Below are 23,651 nucleotides of genomic sequence, written 5' to 3'. Positions count from 1 at the left end.
AAATCATATATTTTCTCATTTACATTGCTCATATTGTTATCTTCCTTTTTTTTCATCTTTCACCGATTTAAATATCCGAAGAATTGAGTCGAGACATTTGACACAAACCAATTGTGTAAAACCCCCTGGTACCATATCGAGATGCGACTAAGAGATGACTCAACAATTAGGAAAATCCAGTTCTCTTACTTGATTTCACCATCTCTCCCAAACAAACTCTCTATATCGACTAATTACGTCAACTCTCCTGACAATAAGGAGGAGTCATAAAAAAGAACTTGTATCAGATCGACTCATCAAAAAGAACCTGCTATTGCAAATGACGGTGCCAAAGCTCAAAGCTCCCCTTTGACTCCATCACAACATCAGCATACAAATCTATGACGTTTAGGATTGAGTTGTTGTATTGCCCTCCAATTTTCTTTTTGGATTGATCCACCATGGCCGATGGCCTTACAACAAATACAATATTTGTTGTTCCGCTTGATAGAGGATTCATAATCTGAAAAAACGATAAGAGTACCACCATCACATTTAGGATTCTAAGAACCATCGTGATATGATTTGATCCAACCAAGAGCTACAACGCGGTAAGTATAAGTCCAAACACTTCCCTCGGCTTCATCATTGTTAATCAACTTAACATAGCCATTGCTACCGATTTGATGTCTTACGTTGTAGCTCGCATGATCGTACCACAACATGTCATAATAGATCTATGACCAATCATGCTTATAGCTTTTTGGTCCTCCTCGATCTCGACCACTTTTAGATCAGGATTTGCACGTTGATGAAGATGGACAACTCAGCTATCACTTTTCTGTCCCGCCATTTTATTATTTATAATCTTATTTATTTATTTTTATTTAAGCAAATGCTGTCCATCCCATCCTCTTTTTCTCCTCTCGGTATAAAATAAAAGCGAGAAAGGTCGGAGAGTAAGTCATCGGTCGGAGAGCTCCATATCGAATCCGTCTCAGCTGGGTTTGGGTTCGGGTTCGGGTTGGCGTTGTTGCTCCCCGATGGGGCTCTTCCGATCGCTTCTCCTCCTCCTCCTCCTCGCCCTCTCCGCTGTCGCCTCCGCCGCTCCCTTCCACTCCCTCCTCCGCGCCGTCCCCGAAGACCCCGCCCCCGGCCGCTCCACCGACGGCGAAGGAGTCGCCGATCGCCTTTTCTGCGATAGCTGGAGGCTGTCGGTGGAGACCAACGACGCCGGGTATTGGCGGACTATCCCTCAGAAATGCCTCAAATTCGTAGAGGACTACGTGAACGGGGATCGCTACGCGTCGGATTTCGACGTGATCTCCAGCGAGTCACTGTCCTTCGCCGAGACTGTCCCGATCGCCGGCGATGGGAAGGACGTCTGGATCTTTGACATCGACGAGACGCTGCTTTCCAACGTCCCGTATTACGCAATCAACGGATACGGGTAATTCCCTTCCTGTTCCATTTAGATGAACTTTTCCTTTAATCCCTAAAAAAAGGGTTAAATTCTGTTAATTAATTTGCATCCCGATGCCTCCCTCGTTGAGAACGGAGATCAGTCCGTGTCAAGATTCATCTTATATTAGTCGAAAGCATGGGCTGTTCTTGGATGTGATGTGGTTTTCATTTTATAACCAGCACGTTTGTGTTTGCCAATAATCTAATGGCTCCGAAGCTACTTGGTACCAATGCTCCTTATTTGGTTGTTGCTTCCGCTAGGATGTTCCCCCCATTTTATATGGGAGTGGATGCGGAGCTCATTTAATTCACGAAAGTCAACTGCTTCCACGAATGCAAATAAGTTTGAAGTGAAGAAGATAAAGACGATGATGATCTGTTGTTATGCTTTAGTTTAGATGGTGGTGCAGCTAACAATTGCAATTTGACAAGTAAATTATTTTCAAGGTTTAGATTACCGTGGACCAATCGAAGAAATAGGTTTAGACTAATGATAAGGCTTGAGCCTTAAATTGGTATCGGTACAGCTCTATCGTTATATACGTCAGGTCTAGCCATGCTATCTGACCCTACTTGGTTCAGTTTAAACTGATTAGCCAATCGAATATGTTATAGTAATCTTGATGGTGGGTTGTTCTGAGTAGACCCAGAGGAAAGGGCTACCATGGTGACGCTCCGATGCCCAGAATAACGAGTCTGACATCATGCACTTTGATTACCTGAATAGAGAAGGAATTAGGGGTGTACACATCGAACCTAATGTGAACTATGAAAGAATGAATATGTATCTAAGAATTTCATAGTCCACTACTGTTATCTTGAATTTAAGCATATTAGGGCCTAGGCATACTTCATAAAAGACATTGGCCTACTAGATTACATATGAATGCTGCCTCACAATTATGCAACATGTCAGCGGGCAATGTTGTAAACAGCAACGAGAATTGTGGATGAAAGACTTATCTCGAATGTTTGTAGTGGTTTGCAAATCATGTATGCAGAAGTTTGGTATCTAAATTTTAGTACGATGAATTATATTAGTTGTAATTGTAATATGAAAATTATATGTTTTCTTATATATATTCAGTACCTGAAGAGTTTGTTCATTTTTCACTTTTAACTACTCTGCAGTTTATAGTTCAGTTGACTTAGTTCTTATGCGTTGTCAATACTTTTTAGATCTGTGGTTTTCAATGAAACTTCATTTGATGAATGGGTGGACTTGGCGAGGGCACCAGCTTTACCAGCAAGTCTAAGGTTGTACGAGGAGCTTATTGGGCTTGGATTTCAGATGGTACTTCTGACCGGTCGAAGCGAGAACCAAAGAAATTCCACTGAGAATAATCTACTGTATGCTGGTTATCATTCCTGGATAACACTTATTTTGAGGTGCATTTACTTCCTATATCTTTGCTTTGAACAGTTGGTACTGTATTTCATTCCACATAAGCACAATAATAACAGTAAAAATGCTTTGGTCAGTGCAAACCAACTATTTGCAAACTCATTCTTTTTTTTTTTTCAAATCTAATTGTTGATGAATTTAGTTAGGTTGCCATTGAGCATTCCTGTAAAGAGTTTGGTTGCTGCTCAATGTTAATTTTCTGACATCTATAGTTTGACTTGTTAAGTGGTTTTTCCTACTTTTCCTGTTTCCTCTTTGGCAAGATCTATCCACGTAAAAGTATGTTATAACTAGATTTATTTTTCCATGAGTTTCCACTTGCTGCAATAATGATTAAGAGATTAAACATGCAATAGATATGAGGTCTGAAGCTTCACTCTAGGGAATCACCATATGCTGAAACAACCCTGAATGTGATGAAAATCTCACAAGATGTTTAAATTTCTGGAATTCAACCTGTTTTTTCGTACCATTTTCTATAGCATATGAACTTGTTATCACATCGGTGTGACTAGAAAATGAATTGAACATCATAACTAAATGCTATCACTTGCTTGTTTGTAAATTTCTATGTTATTCTTTCTGCATGCTGCCTCAAATGCTATTGCTGTGTAATGGGAGCACTGAGCATCTAACTTGAGCATTACGGACACAAAATTACAAATGCATTTACGGATACCTTGAAATCCAGGCCTCAAAATCAGGTCGAGGCAATCCAAATCACGTCTCATACGGATGCCTTCATTTTTTTCTCATTTCAATGCAAAATAAACTTTTTATTAAACATTTTCAACAGAAGATCATCTATCAATTAATACCTCTGGCTCTTGGATCATATAAAGAACTATTTTCGCACGCCAGCTTCATATCTAGGCAAATATATCTCTGTTCCTTTAGTGCCCTTTTAGCCGTTCATCCACTTTGTTTTTCCGCTGCCTTGTTTGTCTAAAACCTGTCATTTTTTAATTTAATACAATCCAAGGCATCAGTGGTTAATGGGTTACATTTAGCCAGATGAATCATCATCAGCAACATTTCTGCCCTGGAAAATTTGAACCCTGATTTATGCATTGTCATGTTTGACATGTCAAGCTCTTTCTGCTGAGAGTCTGTTTCAGTAATATAATAAGATTGCATGGATCAGACATAAGAAAACAAGTCTGTTTTTGCAAGTTGAGCGCTGCTGTATGGATTGCTTTTCGATTAGATCAAGCCAAACTCTGGTTTTGTGAGTTGGTCAGCATGAATGGTTGTTGTACTTTTTCCAGGAGTTGCCACAGATAATAAAGTTCTTGAAAGCCATGAGGCCTCCTACCTTATTGACAAGATGGAAAACTTGTTCATGGGGTTAAAAAATTTAACAAACAGAAAACTGGTTAATTTCAGATTCTGCACACAATTGACTTTTTTAGCTGTGTTTTCGGTTTTCTAGAAAGACTTCTTCCTATGTTAAATTTGCATTATTTTTAATTATCTAGTTATACCTAAACTAGCATAAGCAGGAATTCTTCACATAAACGTTTTTATTTTAGACCATGAATTATAGTTGTCTGGATATCATATTTCATGTATTTTTTTTTAATAAGTCCCATATTTAAATTCCTGTGAGAATGTGGAAATTTAAACCAACCTTCCGCTTCTGCATATGTGGTTAATTGTGCTAAAGTACTCGACCCACTCAAGTGTGTAGTCTATATATCTTCTATAAATGCAAATATGGAGTTTTTATCGCATATACTTGAATGCCTGGATCTTATTTAGCTTTCTCCATCACTGCTAGTAGTCAAAATAACACTGAAATTCAATTTAGAGCATAAACAACAGTGCTGATCCATTATTTTTAGTTTACTACGATCATTGGTGTAAGATCTTTTTTTCTTCAAACTTTCCTTGTTCTCCTAAATCGTCGTAAAGGATTTCTAGAACACACATTTATTTGCACTGTAACGTACATGGATTTTTTATGTATCTGCTAATAGATGGTGAAATGATGAAACAGGCAAACCTCTGACCTTGGAAAGCCTGCGCTGGTATATAAATCAGAAAGGCGGGCGGACTTGGAAGCGCAAGGATTCAGGATCCATGGCAGCTCGGGGGATCAGTGGAGTGATTTGTTGGGTTTGCCGTTAGCCAAGAGATCCTTCAAACTCCCTAATCCCATGTACTACGTCGATTGATGTATATAATCTGCCGTGCTTCTTTGGGCATTGGTCAAACTCATGTGCCTTTGTATGGGAGTCTTTCTGAACAGTGATTCTGGACGTTTTGACATGTCAACTACCAAGTGTTTACATGTCTATCTTTGCAGTTTTAAAATGACATATTTGCCCTCTATATATATATATAGAGGGTAAATATGTCATTATATATATATATATATCATGGTTCCCTCAACACTCCCTCAACATCCAAAATGGAAAATAATTAAGATTAGAGCTATCCTTGAATCACATGGCGTGGAGTAAGGAGAACCACAATCTTTTGTTTTGTGTTTCCATCAAGTGGTTGGTGGGCCATGTTGAAAAATGTCAGAAATAGTTTGACCTAAACATCTTATCAAATAGTTCAAATTTGTAATTGGCTAAATATTTAATGAGTAAAATTCCTTAGAATTGGCTCATTTCAGCTCAATTATTTCATTAAAAATGCATTAGATGAGGTATCTCTTGGCCCATACTTTTTATTAATTACTTGGTCCAGCTAGTCACCTAAACTTGTCATGGTCCAGAGAACCCAAACTGGGGCCCACAGGTCCTTATCCTGTGGCCCGATAATTGGACTTATATCCACTTCCTGCCATTTATTTTGTTCAAAAACATAGACCTCCCGTTTTCTTGAATACCCGCCTTCTTACTGGCCAAAGCAGTGGGGATTCGTGGGCCTACCCCTCCCACGAATATAAGGCAGACGAGACGGGTGACAGACAAACGGGTAGATTATTTTTATAGTCGCTTATATCATCAACAGCAAGTCACCATCCACGCTTCCGATGCCAACGCTCTCGGGCCGCTCCACTACGGACGGTAGAGATTAAATCCGTAATGATCCCATCTTCTACGGCGTGCATCGCAAGCTAAGGTCTACACGTAAATTCCAATATGTTGAGGAACTTTTTTGTAAACTCGAGTCACCGGCAATATCCTATTACGGGAGTGGACTTCTTGATCGGTCGCGTTCGTCACCACCGAGGCGGAGATTCTGTTTAGGGTTGCGAGGGTGAGATCGTGGTTTCCCAATAGAAGTTCCTTCTTGTGCTTTAACCTTTGCCCGAATCATCGGATTTCGTGTATCCACCGCCGAGGCTCCCGATCGGGGTGGAAATCGCTTGAATCGGTGGGTATTGGAGCACCCAAGCTTCGATCTCTTTATTGTGGCATCGAGCGGTTTGCCGCGGTGGATTCTGCGGTGGGTTGCGTCTCCTTTGCTGTCGGAGTATTTGTAACAGGGTGATCGGTTTTGGAGGCGGGGTCTGAGTAGGATTTTCTGGTTCTCTCTCGATTTGTTTGAATTGGCAACGACGGTATGAGGATCACGGAGTTGGAGGACGGAGGATCCGATGATTCTTGCGATTCCGTCGTGCGGGAGATCGTGCCGGCCAAGGCGAAGAGGGCTATTGTCGGGGCGGGAGCACGGATTTTATTCTATCCGACTCTTCTGTACAATGTTTTTCGAAACAAGATCCAGGCTGAATTCCGCTGGTGGGACGAAATAGACGAGGTGATTGTTCATTTCGTTATGTTTGGCTTTGTCTCTTCCCTTTTTCACATGTATGCCGCTATCTTTTTTTGCTTTTCTTGACAGGGTTATCGAGTAGCGCATCAGATGTTCGGTTAATACTTATATGTGAAAATAATCGATCTGTTACAAGTGCAGTACAATACACCGTGCTTGAAATATTTCTGATTTCGTCAGATTAAACTGGATAATCCTAGCAACTTTTTGTGATAAAATTCTTGTCAGAAATTACTTCTATAATTACTTCGTCATTGTGAACTCCTGAAAGCATGTGATAAACTGGATCTTATTGTTTTAGTTGCTACTGCAAGTGGAGATGTATTTAACTTTTTAAGTCTTAATTTGCTTGACGTTTGGGTTTTGCATATTGTTTCCTTCCTCTAAATGATACACTGTTAAGTCAGTTTTGCTTGTTTACTTTGTGATTGTACTTCTTGCCTTTGCAGTTTCTTTTGCTTGGGGCTGTTCCATTTCCTAAAGATGTTCCACAGTTGCATCAGCTTGGAGTTCAGGGTGTTGTTACATTGAATGAACCGTATGAGACTTTGGTTCCATCATCCTTATATCAGGCAAGTTTCTTGTTTTTATGGATTCACATTATTTAATTACCTACCTTTCGTTGCAGTCGATGTGAACCAATGAGATATATTTGTTTACTTTGATTGTAAGGTTTATGAGCTTCCATATCATCTTGTTGTAGTGATTGCAACAGTACTACACTAATTACACCATGCTTAATATTTCCAGCATGTAGTTTGATAAAATTTGTTTAAAATGGAATTCACTATCATGCAACAATTTTGGCTGACTTTTGCTGAAGTGAACTTTTCTGCATTTGTAATGCATTTTGACAGGAGTTAAACCTTTTATCCTGGTTTTATTGAGAATTAAGTCAAGTTGCAGTCATTGAAGTTGCACATGTTGTTTATCTTGGTTTCCTGGTTTGGTTTTCAGACACATGGAATTGATCACTTGGTGATTCCTACAAGAGACTACCTTTATGCCCCTTCCTTTGTGGATATATGTCGAGCTGTTGATTTCATACACAGTAAGATTATGAAATTTGTCCTTGCTTTGCTTATATTTTAATGTTCTTATATGCTAGTGATGATTCTTTGACCTGCATAACTTGTTATTTCTCACCTCCAAATTTTGTTACTAATGCAATATTGGTTAGGTTGTTTCTAGCTCTCAAACTGCTATGATTTGTCTATCTCCTGCAATGTCTATTTCAAGCTTGTATTATGTGGTGGCTATGTGCTGGGCTTTTTCAAGCTTTTTTTCTCTCCTTTTAAGTGATGTCTGTTTCTGATATTTACGATGATGCAATGGTGGATAGGCCAAGATGAGATTGTATATCTCGTAATGGAAGTAGTGAAAAATAAATATACGTGACAAGTTGTAATGGATCTTTTTCACTATGATACTAATAAATAGATTGATTTTCCTTTCAGGGTATTTTCCCCAATTTTAGAACAAAAATGGGCATCCCAAGGATGTAAGCAAAAGAGAAAAGAGAGAAGTTACTACTGCTGAATATGATAAATATATTACAGTAGTATTCCATTTATATAGTTAACAAATATTACATGGGGATCACTTACAGGAGAAAAGCTTCCTAGTTCGAAATCTAAGAATCCCACAAAATCCTATTTAAAGACACATCTAAAATTCTTGAAATATGACTCTGAATGACTTAAGGTCTCTCCTATAACCATCTATAACTATAATAGGACACGCAATCAAAAGACAACTCAAAATATGGCTATGAACTCAACTTAAAATAAAATATATAGATGAAAAATCTTTCCCAAAATTACATAAAATTAGAAAATATAACCAAAAGAGCTGTTTCTGGTGCTGGCCATAGTCAAACCCTCATGCTGGTTGGTTTGTGATCCCAGCTGTATAATCTTACCTGGACTCTTCACATCAATTTTGGTATGCATACACTTTTAGGATAATTATCATGATTCAGACTCAGGTCGAACTCTGACTGTCAGTTTTAACGATTTTGAAAGGTGGGTTATATTGTGGTCCGAGGCTTCATGTAAACCCATATCTAAATGTTCATATATAACATACTGAAGTGCATGTCATTTTCAATAATTTTCACCTCCTTGTATGCCTGTATCGTTTTTGTTTCTTGTCACTTCAGATTCATTCTTGTAAAATCAATTTAGAATTTTATTGATGCTATACTTCAGTGTTCAAATTAAACAGGTGTGTGCAAAGTGCAAACACCAAATAATGACCCTGAGAAAGGCTGCATAGGAATTTTTAAATTTAGCTTGCTTCAAAGATAATTTTTTTAGCCTTACTCTTAAAATGCTTTGGAGGAATGACTGTGCAAACTGTGAAATTCTGCTATAATTCTACTGAAAATTCAACAGATAACAATAATCAGAAGTCTAGAACTCGAAGTACCTTTAGTGGATCTTTCTTATATCTTTAAACATTAAGGATGAATAATTTGTAGGTAACTTTTTCCTTTTATCTGTGATGGGTCTGCTGGTATGTTTTGATATCGAAGCTTATAAACAGAGATTTCTTTGTAATTTATGTGAGGTATCAAATTTTTTATCAGGAAATGCATCTTCTGGGAGGACCACTTATGTTCATTGTAAAGCTGGAAGGGGTCGTAGCACCACCATTGTCTTGTGCTATCTGGTAATCTAATATTTGTTTATTTTCATGGAAATATAAAATGTTGCATTTGCTTGTGTTATGTGTCAAATTTAAAAATCTGAACCAAGAGTAAAGTGTGTTATATGACATTATCTTTGGTAAAACTTCTGTTCTTATCATAACATATTGTCATAGGTTAAATACAAGCATATGACGCCTGCAGCTGCCCTGGAATATGTTAGATCAAGAAGATCAAGGGTGCTACTGGCTCCTTCACAATGGCGGGTATGCAACTTAGCTTTTCTTAAATTTGAAGAGATAAAAATGATACAAAAGTCTAGCTTTTCTTAAATTTTTAGAGGTAAAAAATGAAACAAAAGTCTAATTCCCTCGATGATGCAGTCATCTATTGGCTAGCATTTTATTTGTTGGGCTGTAAATATTTCACATGAATGCATCACCTGGTTTTGCCTCTGATTCTCCAGAACCAGTGTAGTGGGTGGTAATCTGGCTTTAGTTTTAGTGCCTCCTTGCAATGGATTACAAGGATATAAATTTTTGTGTTATGTAGGGCATACGGACTAGTTTACACCAATATGGAATTGTCCTGCTACAACCAAGTGTACCGATGCATAAGCATCAGAACACCTTAAAATCCTTCTTTTTCTGGTTTCAAGTTGTTGAACCCAACCAGTGATATACCAAAGTAATCCTTGTGATCGAGAAGTCAATTGTGATGGAGCAACTCTATCTATTTTGTCGTTTGCCAACAATGATTCCTCAGTTTATGATAAATGGATGCCTCTTTATATGATTTTGGAAATAAGGACTAAGTTACTACTAAATATTGTACTTGTCTAGATAGTTAATTTTCTTAGGACTTTTATGATAGTCATCCACCAGCCTAGTATATTTAATGGATCACGTGATACCGATGCAATTAGGAAACCATACTTTCCTAGAGATTCACAGCATGGGCAAGATATTTTACTTCAAAGAGTTAATCATTTTCAGATGTAGAGCAATAACTTCACTTGAGGTCAGCAAAAGAATAGGTTGTGGCAGTTCTGATTTACAATTATCTCCAGTTGGATCGGAGAAGATGAGCTGGGTTGATGAAAAGGTAGCTGTGTGGCTCCTTTTCGTTTGTACATCAAGATGACTAGGTCATCAATCAAAAGGATGGAAGGAAGAAGATGGGTACCCCACAAGATAAGGAAATAACACTTGTCAAAAGGATGGAAGGAAGAAGATGGGTACCCCGCAATACAAGGGAATAACACGCTGATGCCTACAGCTGCCAATGGGAGAATGAGAAGAAGCTACAGAAGCTGAAGGGCAATGACATGTAGTGCCCGTAGGATAAGAAGTTATATATCTTGAGGGGCTATAGATTTTCGCTTTATAATGGCAAGACTCTTGCTTGCTAGTGGTGGCTATTGTTGGGAAAAGGACAACACTCTTGGGGCTTGAGGAAGTCTCAGACTTTCTACAAACCTGAAATCGTACTCAGAAGGTAGCATTCAGTTTTGGATCAGAGTTCTTGATGCTCCTTGTAAAACCATCTTGGTGGTAGGGTCCATGCAGCGGATGATGTGGGTGCACACTATCACCATCGAGGGTGCTAGCTATAGTACCCCACATATTTATCTTTTGATATTGATATCACGAGTCATCAATCACTGAGAATCTGGGGACATGCTTCTCTGTCAACACAGTTATCCACAAACTTGTTTTCTCCATCTTGTTGAAGAGGTTGAGAAATCAGAAATTGCCAATCTTGTTGGTTGCACAGTTTGAATCAATTTTTTTTTTTAAATGGTTGATAGGGTATAATGTATATAGGAGTTGCCTTTATATATGACGTTCAATTTTGATGGAAAATGCAACAAAGCTATTTCACTTTACTATGGAATTCATTTTGCAAATGTTAGCATTTATTTGATGGTGTTATGAAAATGGCCTATTTTGCTTAAAAGGAATTTACAACAGATATTTAACAGAGTAATTTGCTAACTGCTTTGATCTTAAGATGAATGCTGGTTCTTGTCACTTTCAGGCGGTCGAGGACTTCAGCAAGATGGTTAAAAGCAGCACGCTTTTGTTTCCTGCAGGAGATGCTGTACTGATAACAGAGGCAGATTTAGAAGGTTATGACACGGGTATGGTTGCTTCAAAGGAACTGAGCATCATTACATCATGCAGATTTGGGCGGGCCATGCCAGTGGTAGCAAGGCTCTCTTGTCTCTTGTCTGCTTTGAGGTCTACTGGTGGCTGTCCAACAGTTACTTCTCAACTGCCACAAATAAGAGCTTGCTAGGAAAAAGCATGGGTAATCCTTTTTCTGTGCATACAAGTTGGGAAGTACAGTATTTATATATACTAAATGACAGCTCTAATAAGATGTCGTGCATTAAGGTGTGATTTCTTGTGGCTCCTTTCTTTATTCACTTTGTTTGAGAAATGCTACTCATACCCACATTGCATCCGGTACCTGCCAAACACCCACAATTGTTTGAGAAATGCGGTTGTTTCTCAGATGTTGTTGGTGTTGAACAGTTTTTTTGGCCCTGCAAAAGAGATCTCGACATTACTACTTATACGTAAAGGATTGCATTGAGAGCTTCGTGTACCAAGCAAGAACCAAGGAAAGTGATATGATGGTGCCGCTTCTACATGTTGGTCTTGGCTCTAATCTTGATTAGAGGATAGGTGTTAAGTTCCAGAGGCCTGCAAAGATCTCCGATCGACTGACTTGTTGCACGCTCTTCACAAGATGAATGAAGCTATTTTGTTCAATATTAAGAAAGATTAAACGTTCACAATTTTGTAATGATGGAAGAAGCTCCCCTGGACACGTATTATTCATTCAATTTTGTAAAGATTAAAAAGCTGATTGTGCTCCGAAATTTCACCAGAGAGATAGTTGTTGCTTAAATTTATGGAGATAAGATAGTTTCGCTCTCTCTCTCTCTCTATATATATATATATTAACTGGGAATCAACAAGTCAGATAATATAAGCGCATCAACACAACTGTTGTGGCCATGAGGAACATACAAAAAAAGAAACCATCCAGCAGCTACTCGGTAGCAAATAAGACTCTTATCATATCGGTCTAAGCCTCAAACGATGCCTATTATTAACTTCAGCAGAACACCAATTTCAAAACAGGGTCATAATGTTAGATAGCCATATGTAATCGAATCACTGGAATTTGGATTTATCACTCGCTAACATATTCAATCAAACAAGTTCTTGCCCACCACAATTTCTGTCTGTTCTACCGACCACCACATCTACAGAACTTTAAACCTTTAGCTTTTACCTCTTAAGAACCTCCTGTTCCAATTGACGTTTAATCAATGCTCCTATAAGGCAACACCCTTCATGCCATATGATTTGTAAGTAAATCAAATCATAACAGGAGTAGATCGGACAAAGGAAAGATGTTCACAACAGAGTTGATCGTTGCCTGCTACACGGTGTTACTTTAAATATAACACCAACCAAAAGAGGTAAATATCTATCCTTAACATCCATAGAGTCCTCGCAACAATAACACAATTCCCTCTCAAATGGAAATCTCATGCATCTTATTTGAAAAGGAATATGACCTGCCGTGAAAACTAAAAACAGGGTTCTTATCAAGTGCTTTTATCGTACTTCCCTATACTATTTCCTCTCGCATTTTGTAGAATGGTTTTGTCAGCAGTTATAAAGAAACCAGCAACAGAAGCTGCAAAAGAGAAGCACAAATGGTTAGTGATCTTGACCTTAGGTCTTCTGAATCAAGTGAGACACTCACGCCTGACCAGATAATGTGATTTATTTCGATGATTTATTTCTAGGGATAAAAAAAAAGTAAACAATTTACTAGATTCAAAATTACAGACATGCATAGGCTACGAGGTCATGTCACCAGGAAGCTAAATAACTCACAATACTTATGCTCATCAAAGCAGAAGCCAAACGTCAATATAAGCAAGCAAAAAACTTTTGGAACCCCTAGAAACCAGCAAGTGTGAACTGAACATCAATTTTGAAATTATATAACATTGGAGTTCACTGACAAACTTTTGGAACCCCTAGAAACCACCTCTTTTCTTGAACTAACATTATCTATCTGCTAACTTCCACAAATGAAATGTCCTGCTTCACTACTAAAGTCTCCTGGTGATTCTATCAACCACAAAATACTCATTCATCATTTTGTCTATAGTCACATCAAAAAGCAGAAAGAATTTTTAGTATCAGCTAGACAACCCATGCCACTTAAAGTTAGTTGATAATGGGTATAGTATAGATCAGAAAGACCTTAATACTTGTTACTTCATACCACTGATGGGAATGCTACATGACTACAAATAAAGATGTACAAACTACTTGTTGTGATACAAAAGAAATGGTCTAACCATTTAGTTATAAAATAAGAGCAGGAGATTCAGTTGGACATTTCAGTACCAAATGTAGGAACACTTCAACTCCATATTGTTACAAGCTTAATTTGAAACCAGAAGGACTGACAATAGAACCACATGGAAACATAAAAAGACTAGGTAGTTGACAAGATGTGGAATATTATCACATGGACAAAAATCCAGTCTGCTGTCCTGTGACAAAGAGAAACCCTCAAATGGTAACAAAGTGCAAAGGTCAATGTTTTTTTTTCCTATTATCCTCTACTTCTGAAAAGATTACTGGAGGACATGTCTACAGAATATCTAAATGAAGTGAAGATACAATAATTCCTAGAAACATGATTACCAGTAGAAAATTGGTATTGTTCATTCCCTATATGTTGTTTCGGACCCGTATTATGAACTTTGGTTGTAGAACATACAGCACTGAACTTCCTGATTTCAAGACTAATAATAGTAGCACCAACCATCATAACTTATAATTTTTTATATGTTTGGAAAGGATGTCTTTTAACTGCCAAGAAGGTACTTTTAGGGCAGAAAAGAGTATTTAACTCAGTGATCTGAAAAATCCAGAATTAGTAATCCAGAAAAGAGTATCCGAATAATTCAGATGCAGTTTGGATCATGGTAGGAAATTTTGTCATATCATGGGTAAGAAATATGAGCAAAAAAATGAAGTAATTGCTTTTTCATTGTAATCAGAAAAAAACTAATGTTAAAATCTAGTATAGTCACCAGCAAAGCCAATTTACTTTAGAATAGAATACCTGCTGATATGATAAGTGCCTGTGCAGTGTAGTTGAGGTTAGCTTTGGCCCAAGGAATTACACGACAACCAACCAACTGAAAAACATGAGTAAATTAGGTACAATCAACGTGCAAAGAGAGAGAATAAATAAAAAACTTGGCATGTAGAGTTAAAACTTCCATGTTATAGTTGACAATTGAATGATAGCATAAACTGCTCTAAATTATGATCCTCTCTAATTGTCTAATTCATGTGTGACTGATTATGTACAAATGGATAGAAAATGTCAATAGATCACATATTTGAATATCAAGAAATAATGCACTACCCCAAGTATAAATACTCACACGATACCACTAATCGAGGTAAGCAGAAATAGATTCAAGGAAAACATACCGTGGGCACAGCAGCAATAGCACCTGAAATTGCAGCTGTCTTAAATCCAGAATAGGCTGCTTCTGCACAGCATAAAAACCAGAAATGATGAAAACAAATTAAAAAATAGATAAACGAGAGAGCAAGCTAAATTTAGAAGACAAAGATATGGCAATGATGCATAAGATGAACAACAAAGATTACCTTGCCTCGATATTTAGCTTTAAACATGGTCAACAGTAAGCAGATGAAAAGAATACAGAATTATAACTAAAAGGAAAAAGAGTAAAGCAAGAACCATATAGACAATGATCAAGATATTGAAGATATTTAAGAGAACAGAGACAGCGAAAGGTGAATAAAAATATTCATATGAGATCAGAGAGAGCCATTCAGTGCAACGGGATTCTGCCACAATAAAACAAGTGTTTTCTCGGAAAAAAAGAGTCAAACTGAAGGTAAATTGATTTTATAGAGCTGCATGAAGAATAGGTAGCACCATAACGAGCATAATCATTGTAGAACACGAGTGCATAATCCAGAACAAGTACATAATAATAAAAAGGTAAAAAAAATGATAAAACAAGGGAGACGACCTTCAGATCTTAATCAATACAAGTACAGATTCCTATGAACGATGCTCCAGTGTAGTGTCAAATGTGTTTGGAATAAGATAATCAATGCAAATATATCATGGCCAAAACTAAACCAACTTCCCGGACTACTTAGTAATTACATATAGCAGCATTTCTTACCACAAGCCACAATAAACCACCTGGAATTGATGTAATATTACAAACAATACCAGAAGACAAACGATCATTGTATGCAAAGACATCAGCATTACTCCAACCGGAAGCAAATACAGTTAGGAGATAAATCACCACCGACACGGTCACAAATGTATGTGAAACATACATGACAGCACCGGAGTAACTTGCGCAGTGCAGCATATTAAGTTCTACGAATCAAATGAAACCTTTTCCAGCAATATCGATCGTGTTAGCTAACGCGCAACAGATCGTTTTAATTAACATAACAAACACCACAGTAATAGAAGGTCCAAAAAGAAATCGAAATAAGTTTGAAGAATGGCAAAGACGATGTCACTGCTTGATAAAATACAACAATCCGGCCTAAATCCGGAGTATCTTTCGAGAATTACATGGTCGAATCACAATAAACGGGACAAAGCCAAACTGATGGGGCAAAAAAAGATTCGATTCAGAAATCTGTACCTCGGACGGTGCTTTGTGAATCCGAAATCTTATTTTCGTTCGGGGAAGCGATCACGGTAGGCTTCATCGCGCTCGCCCAGAAAGGTTCTCGCCGTCGGTACGACCCAGATCCAACTTCCTTTTGCTCGTATAGCACCTCCCGTCATATATGGGCGGAATGCGGAGACAAAAAAGGTCAGCCCTTAAGTTAGACTCCGGTGGGGTCCAAAGTTTGGTCCAATAAGAAGACAGGTAAACAAGGGTGGCGAATTAACTGGTAGAAAAGTATTGCTGCTCATAATAAGGAGACGGAGAAGGAGAAGGAGAAGAAGAAGCAAATTGTGTGTCTGCTGCTAACTTTGGATGTGAGTCACATACACAGCCGGAAAGGGTTTAGCGCGACGATTCTACGGCGGATTACTGCGGACTTTCTAAAACGAACGGTCGGATGATGCGTATGTTCACGCACGCATATCACGTGTCCACCGCACACGTCGCGCAACATTAGCCACCGGTCAGCGTTGACAGGCGCCATCGAGATTCGTGCGGAGATCCGATGAGAGCTTAATGTTTCATCGACAGGAAGAAACTTGCTAAAGGATAATAATCAGATAATTAAAAGCACTAAGCATAATGTTTTATGGACAAGAAGAAACAGGATAAAAAAATAAAAAAGAGAGAGAATAGATAATAATACATTTCTTTGTCTTGTTTATTCTTAGTCGATCATGGAGCTTTGAGGAGCTCCAAGATAATATTCCTCTATGAGAGAATTGCCATGGATTTCGTATGATTTCAAGGAAAAGGGCTTTGATTCCATGTACACAGCATACCCATCCATCATCTTGGAAAGTAATGGACGTTTCAATGTACAGAATTCCAAAGCCAAAATTAACATAACGAGCTATCTGATTTCAGTGGGGGCACAAAATTCTCTGGAGCAATAGTGTTGCTTCCTTGAGCTTGTAATGGCAGGAAAACTGGAAAGGACAGCACTGCTCTTCCATGATCGCATTCTTCTCAACTTAGAAAAAGGGCAAAACTGGAGAAGACAAAAGATGTATGTGAAGCGTAGTTTGACTTGCAATTCAAACTAACACAGCAACTTTGGACTTGCAATATACGATGATTTAGTTGTACGCATGCTTGCAATATACAAAATCTTATTTTTATCTTTTATGTAAATATGCAAATTTTTTTATATAATTATAAAGTGCATACAATTCGTACAATAGGTCATTTTATTTTTCTTTACACCCATTTATCGAAGTTTGATATTTTCTACACTTTAAACAATGAAATTGAGTTTAAAATATTTTACCAACTAACGCATATAAAAAATATAATAAATTAAACTAAAATACCTTTCGATATCGTTACTTTATCTATATTTCTAATATAAAAAAATTATTTAAATCTAATTATAATCAATATTATAAATAATTAAATATGTATATCTTTTTAAAATAAATATTTATATTTGTAAAATTATTATAAAATCTAAAATTATTCCACAAACTTCATTTCTCTTTTCATAACCAAAATCACCACACACCCCTTTATATTATAATTTAAATCTCTTACTATTATATATTTCAATGATAAAAAGTAAAATCAACTAAACTTTTTTAAAAAAATTTAGTTTAATTATCAAATCCGATTAAAAAAATATAAACAATTCAAAACATCTTATCGTTTCATAAATTTAAAAACTATAATTATATCTTTAAATCTGTTTATATCTATAATAATATTAAAAAATCCTTAATAACAATAATTCTTTAACCATTTTCATGATTAACCTTAATAATATATCAAATTTTAAATATAATATTATCTATAATAGTTATTTTTTAATTATCTAGCATCACTTCCAAGTCACAACCTAAACATAAGGCAGATCTGACATAATTTTATGTTTATTGTAACTAATGTGACACTACACATCACCATTAAAATATAATTTTCAGATTAAAACATATCACCATTAATAATAAAAATTTGTTTCCTGCCAAATTCCTTTGCAATATATGTCACCATTAATAAAGAATGGCCAATCAAGTTTAACATAATTTATGCCCATTGATTGCATTATATGCAGTGAAAGGTATCAAAGAAAGTAAATATAAAATAATTTTCCATCAAAAATTAAATCCTTAGACAAAATTTTCCACAAAAGAATGTTAAATAAATAGACTAAAATTTCTCTCTTCTCCTCATAAGTTACAAACACCTAAAATAATAAAAGAATAGCCTTCGAAAAAAGAAAACGTCCCAACCTGAAAACATGATCAAAATCTAACAACTCAAAAAAAAATTTCACACCAAAAATGAAGATCATGACTACAAATTATAAGAAAATATGAACAAGGAGAAGATGAAGTTATATCAACAAAACTTAGAAACAAGATATGGCCGTTTAACTAACAGTTAAGATGAGATCACAGTCTTGTATCCCTCAAAAAGAATGCCAGGACAACCAGAGGAAGATTGCCGACAAGTGAAGCACAAGGGAAGATGGATATCAGGGACTACTTCATCCCTAAGGCATGTGAACAGGCCAGAGGGGCAGACGTGTAGTCCCACCATAGGGTTCTTTACGTTTTACCATAAAAATTCCACATGAATTACATGAATGAAATGTACTTTGACGCCAAAATCAAACCAACGACAAAAACCAAAGACCAAATCAACATTGAGATCGAGCTGATGGCCTCAGACATCCAAGGAAGAACTGAGCAGCATAAACTCTCAAGCCTGGAGAGGCGAAAGCTCTTAGGCGGCCACTGCGAATGTTTTGAGAAACAAGCCTTACTATCTGTCATCATTGGCAATTAGCTCTTTATGAATTGTAAAAGACACAAAATATTCCAACTTTGATGTTTCAATGCAACGACTTCGAGCACCAAAGCTGGATGAATTGGGCAACACAAAATCTAAAGCGCGAGGGCAAAAGGCTGACCTTTTTCATTTTGACAGTGAATCTTTCTGTCGGCAAGAAAAAAAACTCCAAACTTCGACGCTTTCAAGTCCTAAGAAGCATATTTCATTCAAAAATGAACGCAGCGAAGTCAGTTAAAATACCCAGGAATTGGATTAATGGTGAAGAACGATCTCAGACATCCAAGGAAGAATTAAGCAGCACAAGCTCTCAAGCCTGGCAAGGCGAAAGCTCTCAGGCGGCCACTGCGAATGTTTTGAGAAACAAGCCTTGAATTTGTCATCATCGAAACAAACCAAAACATTTCACCAAGAACAACAAAGAGATACGACTTTGAAGCTCTCAAAAGACTCATAACTACTTTCTATCGCAATAGAAACGAAAAAGTAAGGATTAAAAGATCCGAATAGATTTGGGGATCGATCTCAGACATCCAAGGAAGAGTCGAGCAGCAGAAGCTCTCAAGCCCGGCAAGGCGAAAGCTCTCAGGCGGCCACTGCGAATGTCTTGAGAAACAAGCCTTTAGATTTATCATCATCGACGATCCCAAAACATAAAACTCCGTCAAGAAATATACGAACGACTAGCAAACAAAAGAACATCGATCGAAGAAGAAAACATTGTGACATCATCACGCAAAGGGGGCATCGATTGAAGAAGACACGGCTGAGGGATCATCCGCTCGACGAGACGAGGACGACAAAGGGGAAACTAGGGTTTTGCGGCGGCACCCCGGAAGAAGAAGCCATAGGGTTTCTGTCGCTGTATGCGATGCCCTCGGCACCTTGTTAGAATATATAGAGCGCTGCCCATAGTGGGCTCTATGTGGGCTCGGTATGTTGGGCTTCTATCTTAAAGCGCATTAACTCAATTTTGGTCTTCATAAAAATGGGCTTCAAATGACGGGTCGGATCTGTTAAATCTATTCGATCCGCTTAAACCACCCTTTCATACTTCTTAAACCATTTGGTATAGATTGCTTGTTAAAATTAAATGTTATAAACATTTTAATTGATTTTCTTTTCCGAATATTAACATATTCTTTATTGGCTTTTCTCGAGAAGTTCTCATTTTTATCATATTTTTATTGTAATCTATAAAATGTAAGGGAAGTAATATCTATGGGGAACACCCTATGGATTTTTTACAGTATTTTTGAATAGGTTATTTTTTTCTTATTAATCTCTCATGGCTGTCTGATATATCTATGAGAAATCCTTCTTACTGTAGCTGGACGTGAAGCCTGTGAGCTGAATGGCTCCCATTGGCGCCAGTAGAACAGTAGCAGAGTAATTTGTTGTGTTCATAGTTCTCTTAGAACTCAAGGAGAAAGCATGAATTTAATGGATCCAATCATGTTTGTAGACAAGCAATCCATGTCACATTACTATTCCCACCTTGAACTCGTAAAGTTAGAATTGGGAAGAAGGATTGAAAGGAACACGCACTTCGATCACTACCTTCATCCCTTCGTAGCTAAGCAAATAAAAGAGAGAAAGGGTTCATGTCTGCACACTTTCTTTTGACAATAGAAAAGCTAGTAAGACAAGAAAAGATGGGAGCCAAGAAGAGCTCCAACTCTCCATCTCTTCACTGAACGATGACTGGAGCTTAGGGCGGCGGCTTAATGAAGTGGATGTCGCAATTCCGATCGATTTCGCCCTCACAATTCCAAAGAAAAAACACTGTTAATTTTTTATAAATCTATATATCTATATATATGTACAGTCTATAGTAAGATGAATTATTAGTATCATTGGTGTGAGAAAAGATAAAGAGAGAGCTAACAAGATTTTACTGAAGACCAAAAATTTAAACCTAAATGTGTTTAATTTAACTAAAGATAATGTTTTGTATAGAGCTCAGTGATGTCAAAACATCCCTGAGACTGTCAGACATATGCACAATACTAATAGTCCTCACCTATGAAAGGAGGAGGCCTTTGGTAATCATGTAAGGGTCATCTGCCTTTTCAGGCATAAATAGGACAAGCATCTAAACTAGCAAAAGAAGGTCCAACTTTGTGTTCTCAAGGTTAATGGATAAAAAAAGTACAAAAGAATCTAAGAATAGTCCAACTAATATAGAACAATAGATAGAAGAAACAACACAAAAGCAATAATATTCTTTTTCTTGGTTCATCCAGATTTCATCCCAAGCAAGTATTTTTTCTATGAACTGTCTTATAAAGAGGTTAGCCAGCTTAGCTAATAAAGATCTACTAACTATGTTTTAGGATCATATTCCATCTTTACCATTTATCATCAGAAAAAAAACAAGGCTCTTCAAAGCAACCAAATTTTTTTACTGTTCATCTGGAACACTACACATCTTTTCCTTGGATTTGGAGATGGAAGCAGCTTATATTCCAATCTCAGCAACTCTGCTTTGAGCATTACCACAGTTTACCTATTTCTTAGTGCCAAGCACATAGGAGCCAAATAAGATGTGCCAAATAGAAACTCACTAAGTGGTGCCATTAATTATAACTTCATCAGCATCACACATCAATGGTGTCCTGAAATAGGAGAATTGCTGATGATGAGGAGGCAGTGCATAGTAGTTGGTGATGCCAAGGGAAATATAGAACATGTATCAATTGGTTTGGCTCACTGGTTAGCTGCTGTCCAACATAAAACTAATCAACATAGTATGATCGACCACATAATTGTGGGTCAGAAACTAAGGTTGCAACATATAATTCAGAAGTCAAATGTCCAGGCATTGTTGATGGTAACAACAAGGTGCCTCCTCCCAATCGGAACAAGTTGATGTGTAGGCAGGCATCTTATTCCATGACACCATGATGGTGAGGGACATGCTCCCAACTACAGGAAACAACAGTGACAAGAAATGAAAACAGAACAACTCTCTTTAGCTTCCTAGATTCCATTTGCAACGCATCTGAACCCTGGAGTTGATGAGACTTGTAAACATCATGGAAAGCCTTGGTGGTGGGAGTGCAGACCCATGCAACATTGTTTCTTTTTCTTTTCTAAAAGATAAAAAATATTTTGCTTCAACAGTATAATACATTTCTTGTCTTGCTCATTAAAGCAAAAAATATTTATAATTTTGGATCTCTCCATATCTCAGCAGTTTTAGTTTTTTTTTTCTTTTCACAAACGTAAGCAACAAATGAGCACTTCTATTTTCCTCCTTCTAAACATAAGAAAATTTATCGTTCTTGGAATTATTTAAAAAAAATAGAAATATTCTTAACACTATAAATAAGAAACATGTTTTTTTTTTTTTACATTGTTCCATGTTATAAAAGGGTGTACCTAATGTACAAAATTCTTAGAAATGCAATATATATATAGTTTTACCTCTAAATATATAGAAGTTATTCGACACAAATCCTGATTTAAGGAGTAATATATATAGTCTTACCTCTAAATATAGAGAATTTATGTTCGCGACTCAAACTCTTATCTCTCTTATTGTAAAAAGCAATTTTACCATTGTACCAATATCCACACTCTTATTTATCCATTTAAATACTACATATATTTTCTTACAAAAATATAAATTATATATGTGCATCCCTTTAAGTATTTAAAAATTTCATAAATGTCAGTCACATTAAAATCCATTCAATAAACTCAAATCAACTATTACTGATTAGTTATCATTAAATGTAGAAATATTAAAGCTTATATACCTAAATACCTTTTATTTTTTTCACTAATTATTTTACCCACCCCCTCATGTTTCCCAATATTTTGAAAACAAATATTAATGTCAATTTGAATCTCAATGTCATTATGTTGACAATCTACTGACGAAGGTCAACTACAATAGTATATTTATAAGTTTTTGAGCTTGGTAGGGATACATATCTTAACCTATTATGAGGACATATAATTTACCAATTAAAAACTTGATGGATTATGCGCTACTTTAGTAGAGCTATTCAATGCTGTCTACCAGATGGCATTGATCACTTTTTCACTATATTCCAGACTAAAATTTAAATTTAATATTATAAATTGTTCTTCTTCTTGTTCTTCTATGTGGCTTGTCCACCGTCATTTTGCTTTCAAAGTCCACTGTAGGAAAAGAGAAGGTTTAGTATTCAGTGGGACATGGTGGGTGACGACGACTGTTCCGCTGAGTCCACACGGAATGGCCGCGGAGGAGACACCATCTGAATCTTTTTCTTTTTAGTCGTCGACGGAAATTTACATATTCCAGAATGTGGAATTTGTGATGGAAGTGGATTTATATTCTGAAAGCATGTGATGTGGATAGGATGAGTTGCATTATGTCGCAGGGATGCAGTGATTTGATTCGATAGTGATAACAAATATGTGATGCCTAATAGAAATAAAATAGAAAGAAGAAGATTGTAATGTGACTTTACAATGTGATATTTCACCGTGTAGTTGAGGAAACCTTGACTATTGTTGAGGTTATTATCGCGGGAGATTCTTGACTGTTACCAATGACAACGTGACTTTGTGTGAAGGTATCGATCATATTAAAACTTTTGAGTGATTAATGTACTATTGCGTAGTTCATACATTCCAACTTCTTATTTACATAGTTTTAATATGATGAAACAATTATTTAGCAAAAGATGACAGCTCAATTATGAATGTTTGTTAGCAAGTTTGGTCTTTGAATAATTAGGATGTATAGAGTTATTAAGATAATAGAAAAACACTCTCTATCCTCATTCCCATAATCAGACCCATCTATTAATATATAGATCAAAATATTAAGCTCAAAT

At 36.8% G+C, this 23,651-nt stretch overlaps 3 protein-coding genes and 3 non-coding genes across 6 annotated transcripts; 2 read left to right on the top strand and 4 right to left on the bottom strand.

Annotated features, from left to right (window-relative positions):
* Positions 1–924: 924 nt before the first annotated feature.
* On the top strand, positions 925–5,125 carry LOC135644905 (acid phosphatase 1-like). The gene is made up of 3 exons (XM_065162873.1): positions 925–1,429; positions 2,623–2,832; positions 4,848–5,125. Exons 1-3 carry the CDS (start codon positions 1,023–1,025, stop codon positions 5,023–5,025), a joined length of 795 nt encoding a protein of 264 aa, XP_065018945.1. The 5' UTR covers positions 925–1,022; the 3' UTR covers positions 5,026–5,125.
* A 905-nt stretch (positions 5,126–6,030) lies between these two features.
* Positions 6,031–11,635, top strand: LOC135645568 (phosphatidylglycerophosphate phosphatase PTPMT2-like). Its single transcript, XM_065164074.1, has 6 exons — positions 6,031–6,565; positions 7,030–7,152; positions 7,538–7,631; positions 9,171–9,253; positions 9,407–9,496; positions 11,271–11,635. Exons 1-6 carry the CDS (start codon positions 6,371–6,373, stop codon positions 11,529–11,531), a joined length of 846 nt encoding a protein of 281 aa, XP_065020146.1. The 5' UTR covers positions 6,031–6,370; the 3' UTR covers positions 11,532–11,635.
* Positions 11,636–12,620: 985 nt separating this feature from the next.
* Positions 12,621–16,157, bottom strand: LOC135645569 (early nodulin-93-like). The gene is made up of 4 exons (XM_065164075.1): positions 15,997–16,157; positions 14,780–14,841; positions 14,403–14,478; positions 12,621–12,950 (listed from the first exon to the last, which is right to left on the bottom strand). Exons 1-4 carry the CDS (start codon positions 16,061–16,063, stop codon positions 12,859–12,861), a joined length of 297 nt encoding a protein of 98 aa, XP_065020147.1. The 5' UTR covers positions 16,064–16,157; the 3' UTR covers positions 12,621–12,858.
* Positions 16,158–18,686: 2,529 nt separating this feature from the next.
* Positions 18,687–18,808, bottom strand: LOC135647800 (small nucleolar RNA SNORD14). Its single transcript, XR_010500497.1, has one exon. It is a non-coding gene; the product is annotated as a small nucleolar RNA SNORD14 (small nucleolar RNA).
* Positions 18,809–19,086: 278 nt separating this feature from the next.
* Positions 19,087–19,207, bottom strand: LOC135647799 (small nucleolar RNA SNORD14). Its single transcript, XR_010500496.1, has one exon. It is a non-coding gene; the product is annotated as a small nucleolar RNA SNORD14 (small nucleolar RNA).
* A 130-nt stretch (positions 19,208–19,337) lies between these two features.
* Positions 19,338–19,459, bottom strand: LOC135647801 (small nucleolar RNA SNORD14). The gene has a single exon (XR_010500498.1). It is a non-coding gene; the product is annotated as a small nucleolar RNA SNORD14 (small nucleolar RNA).
* Positions 19,460–23,651: the final 4,192 nt, after the last annotated feature.

This window comes from Musa acuminata, chromosome BXJ3-8 (genome assembly GCF_036884655.1).
Source record: "Musa acuminata AAA Group cultivar baxijiao chromosome BXJ3-8, Cavendish_Baxijiao_AAA, whole genome shotgun sequence".
Classification (NCBI taxonomy): Eukaryota; Viridiplantae; Streptophyta; class Magnoliopsida; order Zingiberales; family Musaceae; genus Musa; species Musa acuminata.
Note: the sequence above shows the minus strand (reverse complement) of the source record. Positions and strands in the feature narration are given on the sequence as shown.

Coding starts and splice junctions, on each gene's coding strand:
- LOC135645569 (XM_065164075.1), bottom strand. CDS start 16,063: ATGAAGCCTACCGTGATCGCTTCCCCGAACGAAAATAAGATTTCGGAT. Junction 14,842..15,996: donor TTCACAAAGCACCGTCCGAG/GTACAGATTTCT, acceptor TATGCTGTGCAG/AAGCAGCCTATTCTGGATTT. Junction 12,951..14,402: donor GGCACTTATCATATCAGCAG/GTATTCTATTCT, acceptor TCTCTTTTGCAG/CTTCTGTTGCTGGTTTCTTT.
- LOC135645568 (XM_065164074.1), top strand. CDS start 6,371: ATGAGGATCACGGAGTTGGAGGACGGAGGATCCGATGATTCTTGCGAT. Junction 9,254..9,406: donor CCATTGTCTTGTGCTATCTG/GTAATCTAATAT, acceptor ATATTGTCATAG/GTTAAATACAAGCATATGAC. Junction 9,497..11,270: donor TGGCTCCTTCACAATGGCGG/GTATGCAACTTA, acceptor TGTCACTTTCAG/GCGGTCGAGGACTTCAGCAA.
- LOC135644905 (XM_065162873.1), top strand. CDS start 1,023: ATGGGGCTCTTCCGATCGCTTCTCCTCCTCCTCCTCCTCGCCCTCTCC. Junction 1,430..2,622: donor TACGCAATCAACGGATACGG/GTAATTCCCTTC, acceptor AATACTTTTTAG/ATCTGTGGTTTTCAATGAAA. Junction 2,833..4,847: donor TGGATAACACTTATTTTGAG/GTGCATTTACTT, acceptor ATGATGAAACAG/GCAAACCTCTGACCTTGGAA.